Source organism: Temnothorax curvispinosus, unplaced genomic scaffold, assembly GCF_003070985.1.
Source record: "Temnothorax curvispinosus isolate PA1 unplaced genomic scaffold, ASM307098v1 QBEX01001883.1, whole genome shotgun sequence".
NCBI lineage: Eukaryota > Metazoa > Arthropoda > Insecta > Hymenoptera > Formicidae > Temnothorax > Temnothorax curvispinosus.
In genome coordinates, this window is record NW_020211663.1 from 117,797 (window position 1) to 142,305 (window position 24,509).

The window sequence follows — 24,509 nt, forward strand, 5'->3', positions numbered from 1 at the left end:
GTTTACCGCCGTTGTTTCCCTCATATCGGCGGAAAGCGGAGTTTGAGGAAAGTCTGCTTTAGTTGCTCCCGAGGGAAGTAGTGAACGAAAATTTGCTACAAAATTTTGTGTGTGAGTGTGTGTTTTTGTGTGTGTGCAGCCAAGTTTTGGCGTTCTTTCTTCTTATATTTTTCTTCGTATCAACTCGACTGACAGATTTGTCTCGTACAGCCAGCAGCGTTTGTTATCTGCTCGAAATTTAAGTCTCGTGAGACTAGTACTTGTAGTAATATTTTTTGTTTATCTTACTAGATAATTTATATGCTCTCTCTCTCGAATTATTATATCATTTGCGGGAGCGAAGCTTCCGAATGCATCATGCATGTTACACGATCGCGCGACGGTTAGAATTTCGAAGCGAGTGGTAAATGAATATGGCTTGATAGAGCGCATCGTGTCGCGCTCCGAGACGAAGGCGCGAAAACTTTTCTTATCCAGCGCGAAGTTCCGTAATCATCGGACTTTCCGCCTCACTTTCCGCGGCACCTGCCGCAACCGTATTCACGAGATTGCTTTGTTAGTTATTTGTGAGGAACTCGGTTCACTGCGACGAATAGACGTTTAATGAGCTCGTTCCGTTGTAAAATGTTTGTATAACTTATCGCTGGGTTTCCTTCATCGGCGCCCATCATTATCCGCTTCGCGTTAACCGCCAGAATCTAACCCGTTCGTCTGCTCGGGGGACTCTACAAAGAATCCATCGGCAATTATCAATGCACTTGGAAAGCTTTCTCGCTTTTGTAGACGCAGTGCCATTAAGCGAGCGGAAGATTATTATTAATGTGTGGGTAGCTGGTTATAAAAGTAATCGTACGACAAATGACGACTTTGATTTTTCAATCACCAGTACTCGAGACTTTTTTTATTTATATGCTTGCATCGGAATTTTTCATTTTTTGCTTATTTGTAAAATTAAAAATAGAGATTGGACTGGTACATTTATTTAATGGACTGCGGGTCATTATACTATATCATATTGAAAAGATTTTCAGGAAAATTATATTTTTTGATTTAATCACGAAGATATCAAGCGTTAAAAAAGTGGATGAAATTGTTTTTTCATGAATTTTTTCCCTTTTAAACGATAATTAAGTTCAAATTCTTTAAAAAGTTTGCAATTAAAAAAGTAAGGGGGATTTCTCAGACACTTCGTATTTTTTCTATCACCGCAGTGTCCCGAGTGTCCGAGACTTTTTTATTTACATGCCTGCATTGGAATTTTTTATTTTTAGCTTATTTATAAAATTAAATTGGACCAGTACATTTATTTAATGGATTGCGAGTCGCTATGCTATATCATATCGAATGGATTTTTAGGAAAATTCCATTTTGTGATTTAATCACGAAGATATCAAGCGTTAAAAAAGTAGATAAAATTGTTCTCTCATAAACTTTTTCCCTTTCAAACGATAATTAAGTTCAAATTCTTTAAAAAGTTTACGATTAAAAAGTAAGGGAGATTTCTCAGGCACTCCGTATTTTCTCTCCATCTTGAGAAAACTATCGCTTTGTTACGATGAGAGACAGACCGAAAGTGCGCTCATTGTAGAGAGATAAGAAAATAATAAGAGATGGTACACAGAGAGCTAACGATGTGGTTACGACAGCCTGCAATATTGCGAATGAACAGAAATAATGATATCGTCCTCTTTGTTTCTGCTATTTTTTCAAACGGAAGCCGTTCGCGTTCATTATCCAAGTAGTACTCAGGGCATCGTCATCTATATATCTGTTTGATCTGTCATTGAGCTAGTGATGCGTAACAAAGTGTGATGACGATTACAAGTAGCCGACGATTACAGATATGCTATACTTACTCGACTGTAAGATCGTGGTTATAGTTTTAACTGTCGGATCTTTCGGACAAATTCGAACGTCGAACCCGAGCTTGTCTAATGAAACCTTGAGGTCTTCGGTGTCCTTTATGGAGCCCGTTCGCGTGGCCATGTTCTTGAAATTAACATGGTTTATTATAAGCGCCACTCCTCTTCTTTTATGCCTCATATTGTATTCTTCAGCGGACGGATCGAAATTGATTTTCACAGCTTGTCGGGCATCGATCAAGTCCCTGTTAACAAAATTACAATACCCTGAGAAGTTATTTAGAGATATTAATTTAGAGATATTTAATAATAGATATCTCTAAATTAATTTAGAGGTATTTAATAATGACAGAGTTAATAGAGAATATTAAAAGTGCGTATCTTATTATTTAAAGCCGACACGTTGATATATAAATGTTTTGAATGCGAAACATAACACAGGAAATTCATTTTACTTCAATAACAATGGTTGACATCTTTTGAAATTATAATTAAGTTCGTGGTGACTGCAACATTACACCCCCGTTATCTTATCATAGAAAGTTGGTAATGTTATACCGAAGCGCTGAATACTAAAGCGAATGCTTAACTTCGCGGTCCTATTTCGTTAATTAATGTTGGAAATGACGTTCTGCGCGGTATTGTCTTAGAATATGTTGAAGTGTCTGAACCTGAACTTTTCACGGGTTTTGATATGGTTTGGACGAAATAGCGTAGATAAAGAAATTTACTGCTATACGTTGCACGAGATGCGAGAAACAAATGATTCCGTAGTTCCGCCATTAATAACACAACGGAGCTGCAGAACGAAATGAGCGGAACTCAGTATAGTTATTTATATCTTGGATGGATCTTAATTAAATTTTGTTTTCTCCGTAGAAAAACGTGTTTTAAGACAGAAATATTGTATTAATATTAACGTTTTTCTCTTCTTGATACTTTACTGCAAATTAAAACACTCGATACCACGAATCGCAAATGTTATAAGTCGTAAAAATCATCATTTTTGTGAAGAAATTTATGGAAGAGAAGATACCCGATAATAGTGGTATATTTTACATAAAACGAAGAAAAAGAATGAAAAGATTGAAGGTTGTGGTAAATGCTCGAGTTTCGTTCTCAATAGACTAATTACCGTGGATTACTCTCCGCGGTGTGCGTTTATTTAAGAAAATGCAATACTTCTATTATCCTATATAATTTTTCGATATCTTGGTGCATTAAAGAAATTTGTATAGGTAAGCGCGTACATTAACTAGAGTATGTTGCGCACAAGGAAATAAAGACAAAGAGAAATAAGTACGCGACATTGCGGGCGGAATAAATGTCAGCAGCATTTAGTTCAACGTCTCTTTGTGTAGTTGGTGTAATTAGGCGGTAGCTAGTTGTAGAATTCCGACTTGAGGACAGTCGCAAATAGATGGCCCGGGCAATGCGCGGCAAGGGAGAAAGGACGACGAGCGAAAAAGGGAGGAAGAAACGGGCGTATCCGGAACGTTTTGCCTCTTTGCGGTTGGTTTTGGGGGCGGGAGGAGGGAAATATCGGAGCATTTCTCTTCTTAAAGCGAGGCAGACGGCAAAAGAGGACCTTATCCGGAAAAGTGCACCCGGTCTACTTCGTACTTTCCGCTCACGTGCGCTTACGCAGACGGATATCCTGTTTAGCCGAGGGACTTGGGGAACGCCGCCGCGGCGGGATCATACCATGGTCAATTTAATTTCAACTTAGATCGCAATCGAGAACTTCCGCTGCGATTCGACGGCGTTTTATCGTGCGGGAGCCTTGCCCTCGACTTTCCGCGGCTCTCGCACGTACGCGCGATCCAACTTTCGCGAGTTACCGCGATTACGACTGCTCCGGAGTCCGGATCGGGCCGGCTACACCGGTCGAAAGTAAATCGGTGGTATTATTGTACAGAATATAGCGCGAGGATGCGGAGCCTGCGGAAGTAGAACTGTCTGAGCCCCGTTGAACTGAATTGACCGTAAACTCGAAGCGTTTAATCCTCGCGCGGTTAGGTGCGTGCTCGTAAAAGTTCTGGCAACCCACGGGCCAGATATGGCACATAGACACCGCGCTATAATTTTAAGAATATGTGTATTAAATTTAGGCAATAGGTATCTGCACTAAATTTAATTTCTAGTGGATTGAAAATAAGAGTGAGATTATTTATAAGAAATCTTGCTATATTTGAAGGAAATAATTTTCTATCAGTATACACAGTGCTGGAAATAATCTCATAGGTTAATGCAAATATTATAATATTTTTCGATATCCGGGAGGTTTTTTGTACTGTCTTTTATTTATGAAGTCTCGTGCTGGTTTTGATCTATTTAAGGAAAGAATTGTCTTTTGTTCATGCAAACCACGATTCATTCTACAAGAAATTATTTATTTTTTAATTATGTAGACGCGATTATATTAGATTCTTTGCTGTATGTTATTATTATCAAGACACACATCGCGAAGTGATAAAGTAATACATATCAGCGATACTTTATTCGCACCAAATGTATTTATGTAACGATCAATATCTGTCTGTGTGTACGCATACAGAATTTTTATTCTTTTGTGTTTTACTTATATCTTGTTATTTAAATGTGTTATATATCATTCTAGATTTCGTCAAAACGTTTTTGTTTTATTACCGTTAGGTTAATGATCTAGAAATCTTTTATCTTGCAGCATCATATTTCACTGTTCTTTCTAAATAATATAATGGAGCTTAGCCATTTCTTTTTTTCTCTTTTTTTCTCTTTTTCTCTCTCTCCAAAAATGAAATATATTTGTTTCTGCGCCTATTAAAAAATAATTTAGCTTATTTCCGACGAAATATTCGTGAAAAGAATTATATTTTACTTATCATATTACTGTATTTAAAGAATATTCAAAGATATTATGTTGCACGCTGTAATTACATTTACTATCGGAATAATTTTACGCGCATCAAAAATTCTTTTAAAAAAATATGAAATTATGGTGACTAAAATTTTAAGGCAGAAACCGTAAAATTAAAGAGTCAGCACAAAAGTCATTGCACGAGTGATTCTTATGTGTGGATAGATATGCTGATATATACTCAGATATACATATATATACATGTACAGTTATGTACAAATAATAGCACCGGCTGAAAAAAAATAAAAATTATAAATTTTAACAAATTCCATTTTTTTATTGATATTTTTTTGTAATAATAAGATGTTATATGTTTCTATTAACTGGTATATATTTAATAAATAAAATAAAGTAAATTTTATTTAATTAATTTTAAAATTTAGAATGTGCTATTGTTTTGCATATAACTGTATAGAATGTATAGATAGAATATATGGAAATGACGCACACACAACCGCTAACGTAGTCATCAAGAACACTCAATTAAAATATGTAAGGGATGAGAGAGAGCAGAGAGAGAGGGGGGGGAGAGAGAGAGAGAGAGAAATCGAGGCAGGGAGAGAACACAGAACGGATGTGACAAAACCACTGCGGGGCGCTTACGAACTAGTCATAAACGTGGTGAGCCAGTGGCCATTACGAGACAAATGTTCGTCGTGGGAGAAGTGAGTTACCGGCATTACCGCGAACACTGCGGCGTTTACTTTGGGCTCTAAAACATTTTGCGCCTAACGGCCTCCAACTCCCCGCTATTATGAATATAAATCTACTCCGCCGTGGCTTCCCGCCCGCGCAAACCCACGTCCTCTTCGGTATCCGACAATTACACCAACCATGCGTTATGCGCGCCTGCGAAAATGAGCTCGTAACGCGCGTCGGAGCACTACTCGCACTCCACCTGTGTACGTGAAAGCCTCGATAATAAAAAAAAAGCAATATCAAGTGGACGTAACGCGTCTACCTGACGTAATGCGTCCTTGATCGCATCGCAACGCACTGCGATTGAGGGTGCCGAGCGAGATATGAAGAGATCGACTGTTCCGTATTCTGTTTCTCGTTACGTTCGACTGACTGGTCTGAAGGTACAATCGCGCGTCTTTCAGGTGATATTTATTTTGCTCGCGTCGCTATTCGCTCGTTCGGTGAAAAATGCACGCAGCGGGCGCGTGATCTAGCGAGTCGCTCGAATTTCTGTTTGAACTTCAAACAATATGAATGACATATAAATGCGCAGCAATATTTAAATAAACGATAAATTGAAATAACATCAAGGATATTTGCAATTGAATTAAAATAAAATGAAAGCAATTAAAATGCAAGTAAAAAGCAAACAGTTTAAATGCATCTTAAATGTCAATATTTTATTTGAGCATTCATATAGTAAGTTATAATTTTCTATTTGCGTTATAAACAGTGCCACATCGTCGAAAAACAGATAAAGAAATAATTATCTCTCGATATCTTTATTAGAGATAAAGAAATTGACCGTTGAAAATAAAACAAATGCAAGGTGTATATTTTTAGTATAACATCAGATATTTTTTTACTTCTATTAACAAGAACAAAAGTTATAAAAAAAGAAGATCATACAATTTTAATAATTTTATTTGTTCTATGCGATATTTGAATGCAATTTATGTTTCCGTTTGCAATAAAAATGATAAAGGATCGTGAAGTTAGTAGCTGATATTGCACCTTTATATCTGCTTTAGCGAGTGAAAGAAGAAAAAAGCAAGAGAATAAGCGTATAGAAAGCGCTGAAAAGCGCACCTATCGCGTCACTCGCACGTCGATTACTTGCAGTAGCTCTATATCTCTGTGCTTTATATCGGTCACGACGTGACAAAGTGGTGCTTACTTTGCCTTCTTGAACGGCCATCCGTCCGGTACGCTCCGTTGCGATCCGCCCGACGTTGAAACACCCTCCTGTTTCTGCTGCGGAATGCACTTGTCGTCCGCCTGCATGTTGCTCCTAGCCGATTTACCTCTTAACGATCTCCCGATTTTGCGTTTACTCGCTTACTGCCGTACGCTCTCACGCCAAAAGACACGCTTCGTGCTCACCGAATTTATCTTATCGACGTGCCCGACCGAGGAAACGCCTGATAAAAGCATCGCCGATAATACTCGACCATAATCTACGGCACCTCCGTGCCTATCGAGGACAGTTAAACGGCATATCGTTGCACATCACGCGCGCTGCAGATTTCGCAGACGCAGATTTCTGCGGACGTTCTCTGAAATTCGGCACTTTTTGCGCACACGTTGCGGATATAGATTCCAATTGCCGAATGTACAGCGAACAGCATATATCGGAATGGAAATTGGCATTGATTGTTTAGGAAAACGCCAGATAAGAAACGTTAATGTTTATCGTATTTGATATGTGTCGCAGGCGAGCAAGAAAAAGATTATTTCCCTGAAACATATAATAACCCCAATGATTGCGTAATCATGTGAGAGGGTATTTCGTACGTTTATCATTAAACTTCATTACTTTAATTTTGTTTATACATTACGTGTTATTCCTTATATTATATATTTTCTCTTACTACAGATAATAATCGTCAATGATATCTCGAGTGAGCAATTTTCGTGTTGAAAAATTAAAGAGAGTATCTTGGCTGGCGATTTTTTTTCTCTCTTCGCGAGATATCGCGTATCCAACTAGAACTTCGAGTTTTCGTTTTTGCTTGATATCACTAACCAAGTTATCGTTTTCCTCCTACAATTTCATGCTGAGGATATCGGAGTTTGTAACGTGTTTGCGTCGGCATACGGCTGCTCGCTATTACGGGCTGCGTTTCAGGGCTCCGGGCGTTCTACTTTACCGCTACTTGGCGATCGACCGTGTCGTGTGGTCCCGCAGTTAATCCATAACGGTATTTGAATTGACGATGCATGGCTTTTAGTATGATAATGACGAGTGTGCTTTATGGGTGTTCTTGCGCGAAAGGAAATCGGCACTTCCCAGGCGGGTGTTGTGGTGCCGGGTCGTCGAATCCTGAAATAGGGACGCGTACTCGAGCGAATCAATCGGCTTTCTATGGGGTGAAGGAATACCCAAGCGTACGTAGTCGTATAATAAAAAAACCGGATATCAGCGGTATTTTAGCGTGAAAAGCGCCGCCTTCGTACATTGCCGTGGGAATTTATGCGCCCGAGTTTGTCCCAACCGCCACCTTACGTGTTGACCTCTTAAACTCCATTTAAGGGGTCGTTCATTACAACACGTAATCGGTATTCGTGACAGCGAAGGAAGATATAATAATCTGGAAATAATTAATAATTTTCGTAATAATTTTTGATATTATTATAATTTTATGGGGATAATTGATTATGAGAGTTACGACGCGCGCACAACATTTCCGATATTTTATTTTTGTTGATAATTCTTCTGTATCGATTAAAATTCTTATTGAAATATTATTAGCCGAATGCACATCGTCGAATGGGCGTTTTTCATTAATTTTCCGCAGAAAATGAAAAGCGGCAGTTTTTATTCGCGAATCGCCAGCGGTAGTAGAGCGCAGCTGTCGTTTTCATCAAAGCTCGAGAGTGGGTTGAGTCGAGCGAGCCGATGGACGGAAATGTCCATTTGCTCGTTGCTTACCCTAGAGCGCTGAAAGCGACGTGCGGTTCCTAGACAGCGGTGACATACTTCGACCCATATCCTGTTACCCAACGAAAATCGCCAGTCATGACACATAGAGGCGACGCGACGTCCACTTACATTGGAATTTCTCTTTACTTCGAAACTTATCATTCCTCCCTCGATGCTCCTGACGTTCGCGGAACTTGATGCATTGGCAATGCTTTATTTCCTGTTTACCACGGCCGTGTTAACCATATGAGCAAACAGCAAAATTACGGCATTGTAAAGCGAAGCAAATGGTAGTCCAATAGTCGCAAGCTTCAACGTCGAAAGAGATATTTTGTCAATGTGAAATGAACGTTGTGCAATAGACCCAAATTATTATTATCCATCTGAATTTAATACGCGAGCAAAATATCGTGTCTCTTAATTATAAAATATTGTAATTGCTTCTGCGATTGTAAACGATTACAAAATTCAAGAGTATTCCGTATTCGCAATTTCAAGTTTTATGGAGATATGAACAGAAATAAAAGTATACATTTTATTTAATTTTTTACGTGCGTTAGCAGAATTTTGCGGAAGGGAAATTGATTAAAAGATCCGCAAATGAAATGAAGTGCGGACCGCTTTAACCTAGTTCTATACGTGATACAATTTACTGAAAAATACAGTTTTTTTTGCATATAGAAATAAAAATCTCTCAGATCACGAATTCGTGTTAATCGATTACGCGACAATATGCAATTAATCTCTGTTATCTTGTTTCCAGACGTACAACATGGACGCGCAAGTTGGCGAATCGTCGGCATGCGCGACGGCACTGCTCTGCGGAGTTAAAGCCAATTACGAGACTGTTGGTCTGGATTCATCGGCACGTTTCGAGGACTGTTACTCCAGTTTGGAGGCGCGCGTTCCTTCGCTTATTAATTGGGCCCAGGATCAAGGTGAGTCTGCATATCGATATACGACGATATAGCGTGGGATTAATATTTAAAAGTAGCCGCGCAAACGAGACAAAAGTATGTAGAAACTTCTCAGTTTATTTTTTATTACTTTAAGTATACAGGTATATATACGGCGTTAATTACTTGATGAATTTAGGATCATTGCAGCATTGATCTATAAGAAAATTCAAACACTTTCGCAAAGACAGCCGGTATTGATAATTAGAAGAAGGAAGGGTAATAAATGACTTATAATATATACACCCTCGGCATATACAGATTAATCTTTCTAATCGGGTCGTTACTTTCTACCGAATTTCATGGCGCGGCGTTTACGATCCTGCGATCTCGTCATTATGAACAAACGTAATTAATCTGCGCATACATCCAATTTGCCAGGGACGGGCGTTAAAACGATTAAACTGCCCAAACACGGCACACGATTAAATGTCCACGTATAAATTGAATTCGCGCTTGCGCGCGCCTCACGCCGCGCCGCACCGCACATGCGGCGCACATCGTATTCTTGGCGCGGCGCTTGACCGGAAGCCGATATCTAATTTACGGCTGGCGCTAATTGCACAAGCTAGAGCGATTCTGCCTAATGGAAGATTTCACGTGCTGTTTATTAAATCGCGTCCCCCGTACACACGAGAATATTCTGGACGTATGGCTACCGAACTTTCGCAGTTTAAATTCATGCCCCGCAGTTCGAAGCTCGGGTGTTTACGGCTTTGCGCATATACGCGCGTTATGCGCTAATTAACATACTTGCCGGGAAACAGATTAGAAAGTTTGAAAATTCTTAAAGCTCAATTGTTACACACTTTTGCGTTACGTAATACACCGACATCGATGGATATCTTAAACAAATCGTAAGATTTTAATATTTTTGATTTGTTTAAATCACAAATCACACAAACTAAGCGCTAAATGATAATGGGATTTTGTATGATAATATTGCGAACATTAATTAGACATCATATTTTTTCGTGATTTTTAAACTATTAAATAATATCGATAAAAGAGAAAGTGCGCCTTCACGCAGATATTAAAATAAAATTTACTATTGCACATTCTCTATACGTACAAAGAAACTGTGATATAAAAATCACAATTTTTTGAACATTGGACATTGGTATTTATATAAAAATGTATGAATTGCCATTTAGCACGTGTCAACATTAAGGCGATCGACAGGAATCCATTGTTGTGTCCACAAGTTGTAATTTACACGCTTCAATTTTCTAGAAGACAATAATCCCGGAGCACTCCGCGTAATCAGTTCGTCTGTGATGCCAAGCTATTCAGGAGGCGCATCGTGGCGTAAGGAAATCCACGTGGGCGCGCGTTGCACGTCAAAGACGAGCACGGCATTCGAAATGGTCGTTTTGTCGACGACAATAGAAAATGCAATTAGAGAAAAGCGAAACGGCGTTCGCGACGATGTTGGCCAGCGCCGTCAAAGGCATCGTTGTTACACGACATTGTCTACGTGCTGGATAAATCGTACGAACCATAATAGCGTTTTATTACGCCGTAGCTGAAACGGCGCTGTAAAGCTAAATCAAAACTGTCGACGTGTATATGTATATATACACTATATGTATGTACGCAAGTATATGTATATAATATTATATTGCTACAGAGATTTGCTGGGTGTCTGTTGCAGAAGTAATTATCGACGATACCGTTGTAATTGCTTCTACCGCCAAATTGTAAGTTTATGAGTGGGCGTGCTGGCGATGGCGGCGAATTAACGTTACACTCTCCCGCGCTTCTGCGCGGTCATTAGTAATCGCTTACGGTTTGTTTGCGATGGCCGGTCGCTGCAAAGAACGACGCGCGAACGAGCGAGCGCGCCGCGGTGTAATCCGCTTGTAATGCAATTTCTTGCTTACGCCGAGGTAGAGAAGCGCAGATGTTCGTGAATCTCTCGCGCGTGTTGAATAAATAATAAACACCGGCGGAATACACGTTACTCGGTATCCATATACGCAAAGCGTTACGAGCTCCAACGACGCATTAGTTTATCTAACGAGTTTATCTAACCTTCGCTACCTTATTACTCTCGCTCGGCTCTCTCTCCAGTAAATATCTTTCTACTCGCAATCTCGAACACCTCTTGTTGACGGGTGAGAAGTGGCTAATTGAAAGCACGATCTTGCTGCCAATTACGGAGGTGTAATGTCACCGAGATTGTCGGTGGTATCGAGGCCAACGGAGTTTAATTTTTTCCTTACCAAGGCGCGCGGGTATATTGCGATGTATCGCGACAGGGCTCGACGACGGCCACGTATCGTTTCCGTGCTCGTATCTACGGTAACAAACAGCAGCATTGTGTTTTTGAGCAGTTGACACGTTGCCAGAACCGGCCGGCGTGACCCCGGCAATATGTATGCGAGTATACGCGTTGCTGACACGCGCGCCACCGGCCCGTTGTATGTACATGCGGGCATGAAAGGACGAGCTTGCTTTGGCACGATCATTAAGATGAATGGCCCAGCTGATTAATCGCGCGCCGTTTGCCGCTGACACCCCTGGCTTTCCGCGCGGCCGCGCCGCGGCTTTTTAGCCCTCTCGTCGGCGGTTTGTCACGTTCTTTAGAGCGACGCGACGCTGCGACGCGAGGTACGTGTGATGCACGGGCATTGCAGCGATGGAAATTCGACGTCGGATGAACGAGAAGTGGGGAATTGAAAACAGAGGAGAGACAGCGGAAAAACGATGGCGGGGGATAGCGGAGATAATAAAGGCGGTAATTGAGAGCGAACGGTACGGTTATCTATCACTCGAGGAATAATCGTCGTTCTCTTGCAATAAGGCGAGAAACGAGGGATATTAAAACAAACGTTGAAGAAACGAAATGAAATAGGGAGGGAATTAGGATGGATGAGGGTATAAGAAATGGCATCAGGAATTAAAATTAATTTTGACGTATATATTTTCCTCTTTTATATATTTTATTCATCGCGTGATATATGTTCATTATATCTATATTTTCTTTATTAATTTACTGTGGCAGAGATATTTCTTGTGTTTATCACGATTGCGATATAATTATATCAATTTTGACGTATATTTTCCTCTTATATGTTTTACTTTTTATCTTATGATATATATTTATTCTATATGTATATCGATATTTTTTCCGTCAATTTACTATAGGCAGAGATATATTTCTTGCACTTATTGAGTCTGCGTGTGATTCCAATACCGTTAAGTATCGACACTTTAAAATAAAGTATCATCGGATCGATATCCGATTCCATAGAGCGGATCGGTAGAAAGTGTCTATACCCTGTTAGATGTAAACCCGGATATTCGAAATGTCATTTCCCGATATCGCGATTTCGCTAAGGAGTTCGCGCATTAAAGCGACTTCGCTCACGAAAGGGATAAGTTGCGGCGGAATAAGGGTCCCTGTTCTCGAGTTGCGGCGCGACTTACTATACGGTCCATTTCGCGCATCTCGAGGGGCGAATCGGGATTCCACCAGTTCTCTCATTCGGCGCTCCGGAACTCCTTGAATTATCATCGTGAATCGCGGGTCGTGCACGACCTACGAAATCGCACCATCGTCTTCTCGCCCATCGGAAAGCGGGGAACGAATTGGGTACGACCGCGGAGAATCCGGCGGACGATCCCGCAGGAATATTTACGTTCTCGAATCGCCGACTCGAGAACATCTTGATGTAGGCCACCTCGTTCCCTTTTGACGAAATTTATGGGCACGCATAAAAAAAAAGACCAATAACGTTGACTGAATTTTTTCGCCAATTTCGCGTTAAGAATGGGCCGCTCGGGCGTTTCCATATTCCTCGAATGTGAACATTCGGGAACGATTTTGGGAACTTTCCTCGCAAAAATTCGACCGGTACACCAGCTGTTTTCGCAACTTTTTAATTTGAAACTTCAGATAACTCGACAGCTAAGCCTCAAATTAAATTCCTTTTAAAGTAAAGTCACTTGAAGTTAACGAAGCAACAAAGTTCCTGTCTTACCCTCACGCTGTTACTAGAAGTCTTTGCTGTCTGCCAAAATAATTTAATTTCCGAAATAGGATATATAATTAAATATCTCTTTAATGACTTCGATGTTTTTGTAACAAGGTTTTCTAAACTTTCGCTACTGAATTTCAATTATTTGAAGAATCTGAAAAGAAGGACGGATAACTCGTGTAAAAGTTTCATCATGCTTGCATAATACACTCAACTTACTAATTACATCTTACTAAACTATTAATTTTTATTATGATATTAGTATTAATGCATTGTATAATTCCTATAACATTGCAGCTGTTTTAATATCTTTTTAAAGATATGTTCAATTTAATTGTATGTAGAATTTGTAATATACACTCCTTTTGAACGGAAATTTATATCTTAATACATGTCGTAGGTTAATATCTTTTTTATAGTTATTATCGTTATATCGTTAGTATTCTACTTTTATATGAAATACAATTGACTTCGTTTCTCCTCAAATTAGATTCCGTGATGATGCGGCATGTGGTTTCAAAATTCTAATCTTTCGGATTAGTATTAACAATTTCGCTCTCCGAGAAGTAACATAACGTTATGAATTAAACGGGATCACGCAGAGATAATTTCGAGTAGGGATATCGAGATCAAAGCGTACCTCGGATCTTTAATGAAGGACCACGCATCGACACACTCGGGTCGATTAGCATCGAACCACCCACGCTAGAGCCACTCCCGTAATTACTGACCCCAGCAGAGAGCTTGCACATGTTGCACAAGCTCTGCCAACTTAATTCCTTAGCCCATTCGCGCTAAGCGAAACCTGCGAGACGGCTGCCAAGATTATTGCGCACACTTCGTATAATTAAAATGCGATCTATGAGTCGGACGGCGCGTTACAACTCCGATTTTTCGATCGTGCGTGTGGCCGAGCTTCCAAACATAACATTCCTACTTTTAACCTTAAATGTAATCGATTACTACACCTACATGTAATATAAATCTGAAAAAATATTTTATATTTTATATATCTCTGTCTTCTGAAGATAAAATTTCACTTGGAATATTGCGTAATAAGTGTGTGAATTTAGATCTTTAAAAGAGAAAATATTTTTTTTTAATCTTTACTCGTGGAGAACACACAGTGAGAGTATTAATAGTTTTAAGTAGGGGAACGGGGGTAGCCCCGGACAGTGGGTAGCCCCCCCGGACATTATTGAAATTCAAGTATCTCGCGTATCTATGGCCATTGTTTAAACATTCTGCATATGTCGAGATACGCAGAAGGGCATATTAGAATGTTTAAGCAATAGCCATAGATACGCGGGATATTTGAATTTCAATAATGTCCGCCGGGCTATCCACTGTTCGGGGCTACCTCCCGTTCCTCTATTCGGAAATTATTGTATACACGAAGGCGTGTAACCGTAATAGAATGTTAAATATTTGTCGGAAGAGAAATGAATCCCAGTGGATTTTGAAAGATTCAGGACTTCATCGAGTATTTACACTTCGAGTAGTCTAGTGACTCTAGTGGTAACCGCATTGCGGCTAGGTATAACGATACAAGATTCGAGATTCCTCTAAATAATACATCGACCGACCTTGCCTGATAATAATCTACGGCTGTAACCTTTTCGGCTCAGTTCGACATTCTAAAATCCACTTCGCCCTCCAATGAAGTATAAATCGTGCTGATTCGCCTCGGGGGTCGCTACTCGGGGAATTTGTCTTCCGGGTCTACGTCAGTGACGGTGCACGCTTGGCCCGCTTAAACGCGATAAAGTCAGACGCGGATACGAACGACCGCGAGGATCCGAAGGGGTGATTTACGAAAGCACGTACGCGCCGGAAACTTCGCTGGTAGAACAAGGAGAAAGAGAGAAAGAGAGAAAAAGAGATAGAGATCGAAATATAAAGAGAGATAGAAAGAGAGAAAAAAAAGAGGAGGAAAAAGAGAAAAATATACTGCGAAGAGAGGTAATAATTCGATTTTTCTGATCGCAGGCAAATCGACGGGGCTGGTTACAACCACCAGGGTTACACACGCGACACCGGCGGCTCTTTATGCACATGCGGCCAGCCGTTACTGGGAGGACGACGGTAAAGTGCCACCTGCTGCACGTACCTCTTGCAAAGACATCGCGCGTCAGCTGCTCGAAGACGAGCCCGGCTGTAACATCACGGTACGTAATAATATCCTAGTGTTCATGTGGCGAGAATATTCGATACTTTTTGCACTTTATGTAAGTTCGATGGCTATATTTTTCTGGATGTAGTTAGCAAACTCTAGTATTCGAGAAGTAGAAGTTAGGTACCAGAACTCCGTTTTGGTATTTACTACTATTTTACACGTCATCTTCAAATTGCAGCTGTGAATTAAATTCATTACATTACCATTTCATAGCGTTTTACAAAATTTTTAATAACTGCGAGTATCTTGATGTTCCAATATTTCAAATAACATTAAATTCGACAGATATTACTTTTAGTTTAAATCTTGCACGCAAACCGCAAAAATGATAAAATTTCGGTTTACGAAATCTTTTTAGCGACGGGGGATTATTTGCGAACGAGCGCGTTTCGTACGAAACAGATATAGGTATAACGTTCTCTCGTTGCATTGCGATAAAATTAAAAAATAAAGTGTTTAGATGTTCTGTTGTCCGTTTCGCGACAAGTTGAAAGGTACGACGCGACGGGTTGAAGATACAAAGCCTGTCCGATACGATTACATTCGCCAGATCGCCAGATGACGTATAGAGGTTTTCACAGTTATGATTCGTTCCTGCATACGAGTGGACATAAAACCCGTATCGGAGCTCGTTCGTCTCCTTTATCACGCTTTATTGCGCCTTCTATCTTGTATCGGTGGACATAAAACATATGCCTTGCAGTTTATTCACGTCTTTTATCACGTGATGCTTGTTCCGCATATATCTTTTTCTCTCAATCAAATCAGCGAAACGAACGGAGAATAGATTACTAAGTATAGTATTGAAGTAAGGACTATTTATGTGAGAGAAAAATCTGAACTTTTTATACTCTGAAAATATTTTTTCGTGGAACTCTTTGACCGGAAAATTTAGAAATTCAGGCTGATTACAATTGGAAAGACACTTCGCGTTCGTGTTATTAAATAAAATATTGAATGACCAAACATTTGCATATTAAAAACGAAAGAAAAGTGCATCACAGGTAATGGACAAACTAAGCGACAGGATTAATTAGCGATCTTTACTTTTTGGAATAACTTGTGCTATTTTTCGAAAAACCGTCTTTGCTTCGAAGTCTGAATGAAGCAAAGAAGTCCGCGGGCGATTTCATTGGTGCGCTGCTTCCCGACAAAGTTGAGGCGAAACTTTCTTTCTCATTAAAGTCGGTTCCGCGTGTCTCGTCACGAATAGGTGGAATCAGAGACCGAGAAGTACGGCGTTTCGGGTAAAAATTCAAATCTTTTGATTCGATGGAGAGTATCTTATCAAACAAACCGAGTGAGAATTCGGAAAGACTTTTAGTCATCGAAATTTTATCGAATTTTATCAAATAAAAAAATTATATAGGTATATAAAAACTATACATTATAATAAAAAAATGTGTTATTTTCATTCCAATAAATCGATATAGGTGATACTTGGTGGTGGCAGACGCCACTTTGTACCAAAAGTGACTTTGGATCCCGAAGAGCCGGATAAAGAGGGCAGGCGATTGGACGGTCGAAATCTCATTGAAGAGTGGTCCAGAAATAATCGTAAGAGGAACATAGTCGCGAAATACGTCGCCAATAAGGAGCAATTTGAAAAGGTGGACACGCGAAGAGTGAGCCGATTGTTAGGTAATTAATAGTAACAAATTTTAATACATTTACATCTCTTTATACTTAGATTTAATTTAATGACTGCTTTATCGGCCACTGAATTATTATTACATCACATAAAAATTTATGGTCAATTATTAATTATTATAAAATTAAGGTTATTAAGGCTATTGAAGTGGCTATTGAAGGCCACGTAGTGATTTTAAATTATGTAATCAACAGTGGTGTTTTTTCTAAATATTTTAAATGCTTTTTATTATTATTCAATAAATATCCTAACATTATTGGTGTTTTCACAATATTGGACAATTATTCTCTCTCATTTTGCTGAACAATCTCGATTGCGCCACTTGATCTTGTGAATAATATAATTTCTATTCAGAATATCCTAACTAAGTTATATATGCATGGTTAGCTAATCACGTTGGAATTTAATCATGTTGGAATATGCTGAATTAGCTTATTCTGCATTCGAGTCTGTGTTTCGCAAATTAATTATGTAGAGTTATAGTGTATCTTGTTTAATTCGTAGAAAAATTATTTTACATGGTTGTTAGAATCTCACACTAGCTGTGAGAATTATCATAAAATTTGATTTTATAAAATCACGGCTATATTTTAACGTAGTTTTTTATTCCAAAAAATTGGTAAATTTAATTACAAAATTTAAGAACATTGAATTTATTAAAATTTCATGAATTAAAGTTTTAAATATTTATTCCTTTTTTTGCTGTCCGACTTTATTTTTTTTCACTATTTAATTTATTAAATTAATTAAATGATTAAATTAATTGAAATCTTTTAGTATAAATAGCATTCTCGTACCAAATTTTATAGACAGTTTAATTTGCATTTAAAAAATGCATTTATCAAATTATGGACTTCGAATTTGCAGAATGCACGAGTGTCGCGATGACTTACAAGAATTTAATTTTATCGGCCATTCGTGCTTTAGATCTGGGCATAATGCGATTAGCTGTTGCATTGTATTAATTGCACGTTGTTGTCAGTTCCGTAATCAGTGTATTAATTATTAGACATTCAGCGTTCGGGATATGAAATTACGTCGTGCCTATCGATTGCTATTGATGATTTCTCTGTGTGTATCTGGCTAATAAGATAGAATGTTAACTATTGATCAATGGAACGAATTTTGAGTTACTGTTACGTCATGTACAATCAATTAATGTCAGTCAGCAATAGTAATGTGTGAAAAGTATGATAACGTAGTCGAAACGAGCGTATATACATCCGAAATAAATTTATTAATACAGTAAATTATAAGGGACAAGATATAAATCATCTCGAGTAAACAATAAAATAGCAATTGCAAAATGTAACGGAATATTAATTTATATATAATATAAAACACATGTTTTAATCTATTAATTTATAAATGCTCAGTTAGGTTTTTTTTTATTTTTTCTTTAAATAGTTTATTGTAGATTTTATAAGTTCTGTGATTGTAATGACCATCTCTATGTCTTGTTCTTTATATTTTATGTATTTTATATGTTTGCTTTTACCTTGTACGATGTTTTTATATTTTCCTTTGCGTTTCCTCACATTTGTCCATAAGGTTCCGAACTTATTTCCGCGTAACACGATCCGATTACTTGCCGAGACTTATTTTCCTCGTCCCAGGTCTCTTCGCCTATTCTCACATGGACTTCGACGTCGACCGGAACACGAACGACACTGGCGATCCTTCTCTGGCTGAGATGGCGATTAAGGCGCTTCGGATACTGGCGAACAATCCCGAGGGATACTTCCTCTTCGTGGAGGGTAAGTCAGAAGTTACGACATCAGAGAGAAAGAGCCACTTACAACTTTGTTCGCGGCGGCGAAAGGAGTAACAGTCGCGAAATACATTTCCAGCGAGATATCAACACCGAGAGTTGGTTTGAGGCATCACTCTGAGAAATGAGAGTTGTCGCTCCCCTACACACGCGACGACGCATTTGCATGTGACCGTTCCTAAATACAAAACTCGCATTCTGGAGAAGAGATACCTTGTAACAATAATTTTGTGTTAAAACTTGGACGGAGAATATTTTTTAATACTTTCTCTTAGTGATTTCATTGCTTGTGAATTAATGCGATTAAGATATCTTGTTTGCAACGCAATTTTAGCATCGTATAAAACACGTTTACATCACATTCCTGAATACAAAACTCGCAATTCTCGAGAAAAGAGATCTTGTAACAAAAATTTTGTGCTAAAACTTGAGCGGAGAATTTTTTAATATTATTTTTTAGTGACTTTTATTGCCTGAAAATTAATGCGATGAGATTATTCGCCTGCTTCGCAATTTTAGCGCCATAAAACGCATCACATTTATTATCTCACGTTATTTAAAATTGAAAGCAAAATAAAGTAGTCGTTTCTTACCAGCGCATGTGTATCTGCGAAATTACAGGTTCAAGTAATGTGCTATTATATTAGCAGCCATATTTGATATAAGCTTTGAAGCACATATAAACTCACATTTATCGAAGAACTACTATCGCCGCGAACGAGCTTCCGCGCTTTTATAGCAGTTGACCGCTTCCTCAATGCGGTTATGGTTTCCGATGTGCGTATTTCAGAAGATTAATTTCCATATTTACATTCTGTGCACATATACGGTGTCTCTAATGCGAATCGCAGTTTTTGTAGATTAGTGTTTTTCAAACAATATGTTGTACGACACATTTCGTGAAGTTTTGCTATTTGAATTTTATTTTCGTGCCCCTAAAAAAATAATGTTCTCATATTTTATTAATACATAAATTCTAAAAAAAGCGACTGTCTCCTGTTATGAAAATAATGCGTGATTAATATACCTGACGTGGCACAGAAAATCGAATGAGAACATAAGAATTAATTAGTTGTCAACCTGCGTGATAAAAACAAATAATATATTCGGCTGAAGATGAATGATGATGATCGATGAATGTGCAGTAACATCAGAATTCATGATGACATCCGACCGCAGGTTGTTCCATCGATCTAATGTCGCCAGGGGGGGGGGAGCAAGTAGGGTTCGCGTAGGTACGAAATGGCGGAGAGATTAAAAAAAGCAATAAATGACGTGCGGGGAGAAAAAAAGCATTTGCAATTCAATGCGGCTGTCCGACGTGTGAAAGCGACGCGCTTTTATGCGCGTTCGCACATCCCAAATTTCGATTTAGTCAGCAATACAATAAACCGCGGTTATATATGAGCGTCGAGTGCATTAGGATAAATCATTTTCTACGTATTCGGATTGTTTGATTCTGTAAATCGAGGACGCGCACGAGTTGTCAGCGAGTTGTTTCGGCGATTTCGGAAAAACCATCGACGTGTCGAAGATGACAAATAGCGGACAATTCATAATGGGAATGAATCATGCACTAACGTAACGATGGATGGCAAAAGACAAAAGTGTGGATCATTTTTATAAATAATCCTAAAATTATATGGCTTTTCACGGACAAGCTGCTTTTATACAAAACGGAATTTTTAATGAAAATTAAAACGAACAGTGTTCAGTTTGAACATTGAGTTTTGGATTAAAAGTAAAAATTGTATAGATAATTTTTTTATTTTTGAAACCAACAGAACAAAATTTACCTCGCTATTGAAATAACGTACTGACTTTAAATATGTTAAATTCCGGTCAAGTAGATATACATACATCCAATAGTATTAGACGATATCTATATCGATATTTACAATCTTGGACAACTTTGCCAGTTATAGAACCTTTTTGTTTCAATCCATTAATAGCTTTTGCAAATTTGATTTCCACTTTCGTAATATGTCAGTCACACATGACAAATTTATAATAGCTATATGGAGCACAGCGGAGGGAATAAGGAAAAGCATCTTTCTCGTACGAAAATTGAGCTAACATTCTGTATCTCTATCGAATACATTGTTTTCTAGTTTCTGTGAATAACTGGCAACTGACATTTTGCCGTTGTAAAAAAAATCGTTGAAATCGACGTACAGTCCAACATTTTTATAAATGGGACGCTATATCGAAAAACGTTGATCCGGAATGTATCTTTGTTGGCAGATTGGGATTTTTCGCCACATTTTCTCTGTACATACATATATAAATGAGTTCGGAAACTTCGCGCCGAAGCTGCTTACGCGAAGAGCTACTTGCGTGCACTTGTAGATTGCAACAATTTGATTAGCACTTTCCGGATGGATGGTACGCTGAAGTGTGTTACTATCTCTCAGAGGGACGTATTACAGAAATGTACGAGATATATTTATAAAGCTCTGCTATATATACTGCAGAAAATGCGTTATTATATTGGTGAAAAAATGTGTTAAAATAGAAAAAATTTTAAATAAATTAAAATTGTTATATGCGTGAATTTTTCGCACATTGCTGTTTTATAAAATATAAAGTAAATTACTAAAACTTGTTTATGAATTGAGTATTAAAAGGAAAAATGTGACATATGGTATTTTTTGCCCTTTATATAAAATAATTTAAAAAGGGAGTGTTATGTTTAGTTATTAAAGCTTTGTGTTTACTTTATTTATTAAAAGGCTTTTGTATACACAAAACAAAATATTTAATATACATATGACAAATAACAATTTAATAAAAAATTTTAATAGGTTATTATTCTTTATTATTCATATTTTTACAATATCGTTAATATTATATTATATTTAATATAAAATATAACAATACATTTTATAAAATTTTAACGAAGATATGTATATTTTTTTTACGTATTTCTTTAATTTCCAAAAATTTTATAAAGTAATATATTCATATATATATTTACATACAATAGTGGGTCACTTGGGCACGACTGTAGGTAATAGGAATAAATCAACAAGGTTCATTAAGAACATTGTTTACATTTTAACCTGTAACAGGGTGCAATACATTTTTTATGATACCCCTTGTATTGATTAATGAAAAGCGGTAGGTTAATTGAATAGTTATATATATACATATAACTATTATATACTGTTTTCTTGAATAATTTTTTCCAATAATAAAATTCGCAATCATTCAATAATACACACATAGAGAACATGCAAATTGTCTTTGAAATATATTTAACTCTGAGAGAATATTTTTCCCATATTTTTCACACACTTACATTTTTCTCATTTTGAAGCTGAAAGGAGACCACATGGCCATGAATAAAAAAAAACACTCTTTCTTTTCGAGTTATAAATATTCTTTGTCTGCAATGTATACGGTTTTTTGTTGTGTACGTGAAATATGCGGCAGTATATTATGGATAAAATATTCGTACAATATGATTGCAAACAAAGAGAGAAAGCGCTATATAACCATATGGTACATTTGACTTCTGACTTAATGTGCAGATACTTCAAGTTCCCATAAACACTTCCGGAATGTAAAATAATCAGCTAATGCGGGTAATTTTTCACGTGTTGCATATTTTGTGTATTTGTGATTTGTGATTTCTATAAAATTATCGCGGAAATTATTATTGCTAGATTTTTATGTTATTGTCGCTCATTTCTAAATTGAAAATTGCAGCGGATTTCTAGAATATTGGCATATATGTGAGATGCATGTCTCTTATATCTCATGTTATTGTAATGTTATCTCGAAATCAGCGTGAGCGATCTAAGCGCGAAAATGCCGTATGCCGTGGTAACGCTGATTGCCGAGTTTGAGATCATCCAAGCACTTCCAGAGAAACTTCATCAGAGGGCCTGTCCCCGTTCCGCGGTCGCGTTTTCCTCATTTTGCTCGCAATCGGCAGTCGAGATCTCGATGCCGCGGCTAAAGTTTCGCAGCGCGCGACAACTGTTGCTCCCGGCTACTAGTTGGGAAAGTTCGCTGCACCTTAATACATTTTGATGCAATTTACCGCTCGCGGATCATCGAAAGCACCACGTATCTCTTCGAGCGCGGTAAACGCGTTAATCTGATGCACCGATTCTCTGGTCTGCGAAAATACGATTTTAAGAGGAAATAAACATATTTTATCGCACGATAATAACCACATATTTCATCGATGATTATTTGATGCCTTGTATATTTTTAAGATTACGAAGAAATAAAATTTTGCTTTGTTTAAGTTTAAGGTCTGCGTTAAGTCTTTTTTATTGAGAAATTTATTAGAGAGAGCAGTTTATCCACTAAAGATTTTAATCTCAAAAATGTAATTTCAATTTTTATTTCTCTGGTATTATTCCTATACAAACATTTAAAAATATGAAACGGTAATGAAAATTACTTACATGAGATTAAAATAGAGGAAAAATGTGGTCGCGATAATTTCATAATTTTTCTTAACCCGTTGTGGTCACATGGGGTCCAGTGGACCCCAATCAATTTTTAAATAGCTGCATGCTGTTTAAAAACTGACAGTTTAAATAGATCGCAAAAAATTCTAGAATTAAGTTTAAACATAGTAGAACATATTCTTATTATAAAAAATTTAACTTTTGAGTGGCATAATGTCAAAAAAAATCCTTTAAAAAATGTTCAAAAAAGAGGTGTGACCACAACGGGTTAATAATGAAAATGATTCTGTGATTTTAGATCGTCAAAATTTTCATTAACACAGTTCGAATCATATATTTCTTTTCCAATTTATGATAAAACTACATTTCTCTATCACTAAAAGACAAAGATATTTTTGATATTTCTTTTCATTTTTGGTACTGCATATGTATAAAGCGTGGAACGAAAAATAGAGAATTTATAACATACTGGTTTTAAAAGAAAATATTTTTTTCAGAGAGAGAGAGAGAGAGAGATATATATATTCAAAGATCTAACGTTCTGTAGCCGTGCTTTTTATTATAGCTTTGCTCCCAGATATAGATTTTCACATTGATTATCCGAGAACAAATAGCGAATCTGGACCGGAAGTCATATTTTCCCGTCAGTCGTCCGCAAAGATAAACGCATAACATCCGGACTTGCTGTTAAGCCCTTATCCGAGATAAACCTCAAGTCGACCTGAGGCTCGTTTGCACGTCGAGCCGCTGTCGGCTGAGTTTCAGTAGCCGATGGATGTGTTTACACGTCACATTCTCTGATGCATAGTTACGCGGTCAGGTTTTGGGTAGGGCAGGGAATGTCAAGCTCGGAAGCTAAATGGGTCATCTGAATATTAATTCTGAACGTTGCACACGTCGCTGGTCGGTGGATGCTGGCAATGATATGTCTTAGGAGTGACGGCTTTTAACACACATGTCCAATTTAGAATCATTAGAAATTTTCACTGAAATAATATGATAGTAATTTTAACCGAAATTAAAATAGAAAAGTCAGAAAGAAAGATTACATTAGATGAATTAATAGTATTAGAGAGAGAACAATACTAATAATTTCTATATTTGATTACTTAATATTTAATTCTTTTGTTTTAATTAAATACGGCACAGAATCGTTTTAATCATACTCTGTAAAAAGGAG

General features: G+C 37.7%; 2 protein-coding genes across 7 annotated transcripts in view; one reads left to right on the plus strand and one right to left on the minus strand.

Annotated features, from left to right (window-relative positions):
- The window catches only part of LOC112468694 (caspase-1-like), a 45,144-nt gene extending 26,394 nt beyond the window's left edge, over window positions 1-18,750 (minus strand). The window contains exons 1-2 of one of the 3 annotated variants that reach the window (XM_025037981.1): window positions 18,630-18,750; window positions 1,857-2,107 (exon numbers count right to left, since the gene is read on the minus strand). In XM_025037981.1, the coding sequence (XP_024893749.1) occupies window positions 1,857-2,043 (187 nt within the window). In that variant the 5' untranslated portion in view covers window positions 2,044-2,107; window positions 18,630-18,750. Of the gene's footprint in view, window positions 1-1,856; window positions 2,108-5,722; window positions 5,832-6,619; window positions 7,155-18,629 lie in introns of those variants that run through there. The other 2 variants (XM_025037979.1, XM_025037980.1) reach the window with 2 other exon arrangements.
- The window catches only part of LOC112468692 (alkaline phosphatase-like), a 173,143-nt gene that overhangs the window by 110,008 nt on the left and 38,626 nt on the right, over window positions 1-24,509 (plus strand). For all 4 annotated transcript variants that reach the window (XM_025037975.1, XM_025037978.1, XM_025037976.1 and 1 more), the window contains 4 exons: window positions 9,129-9,303; window positions 15,294-15,472; window positions 16,914-17,121; window positions 18,748-18,888. In XM_025037975.1, coding sequence (XP_024893743.1) covers window positions 9,129-9,303; window positions 15,294-15,472; window positions 16,914-17,121; window positions 18,748-18,888 — 703 coding nt within the window. The remainder of the gene's footprint in view (window positions 1-9,128; window positions 9,304-15,293; window positions 15,473-16,913; window positions 17,122-18,747; window positions 18,889-24,509) is intronic.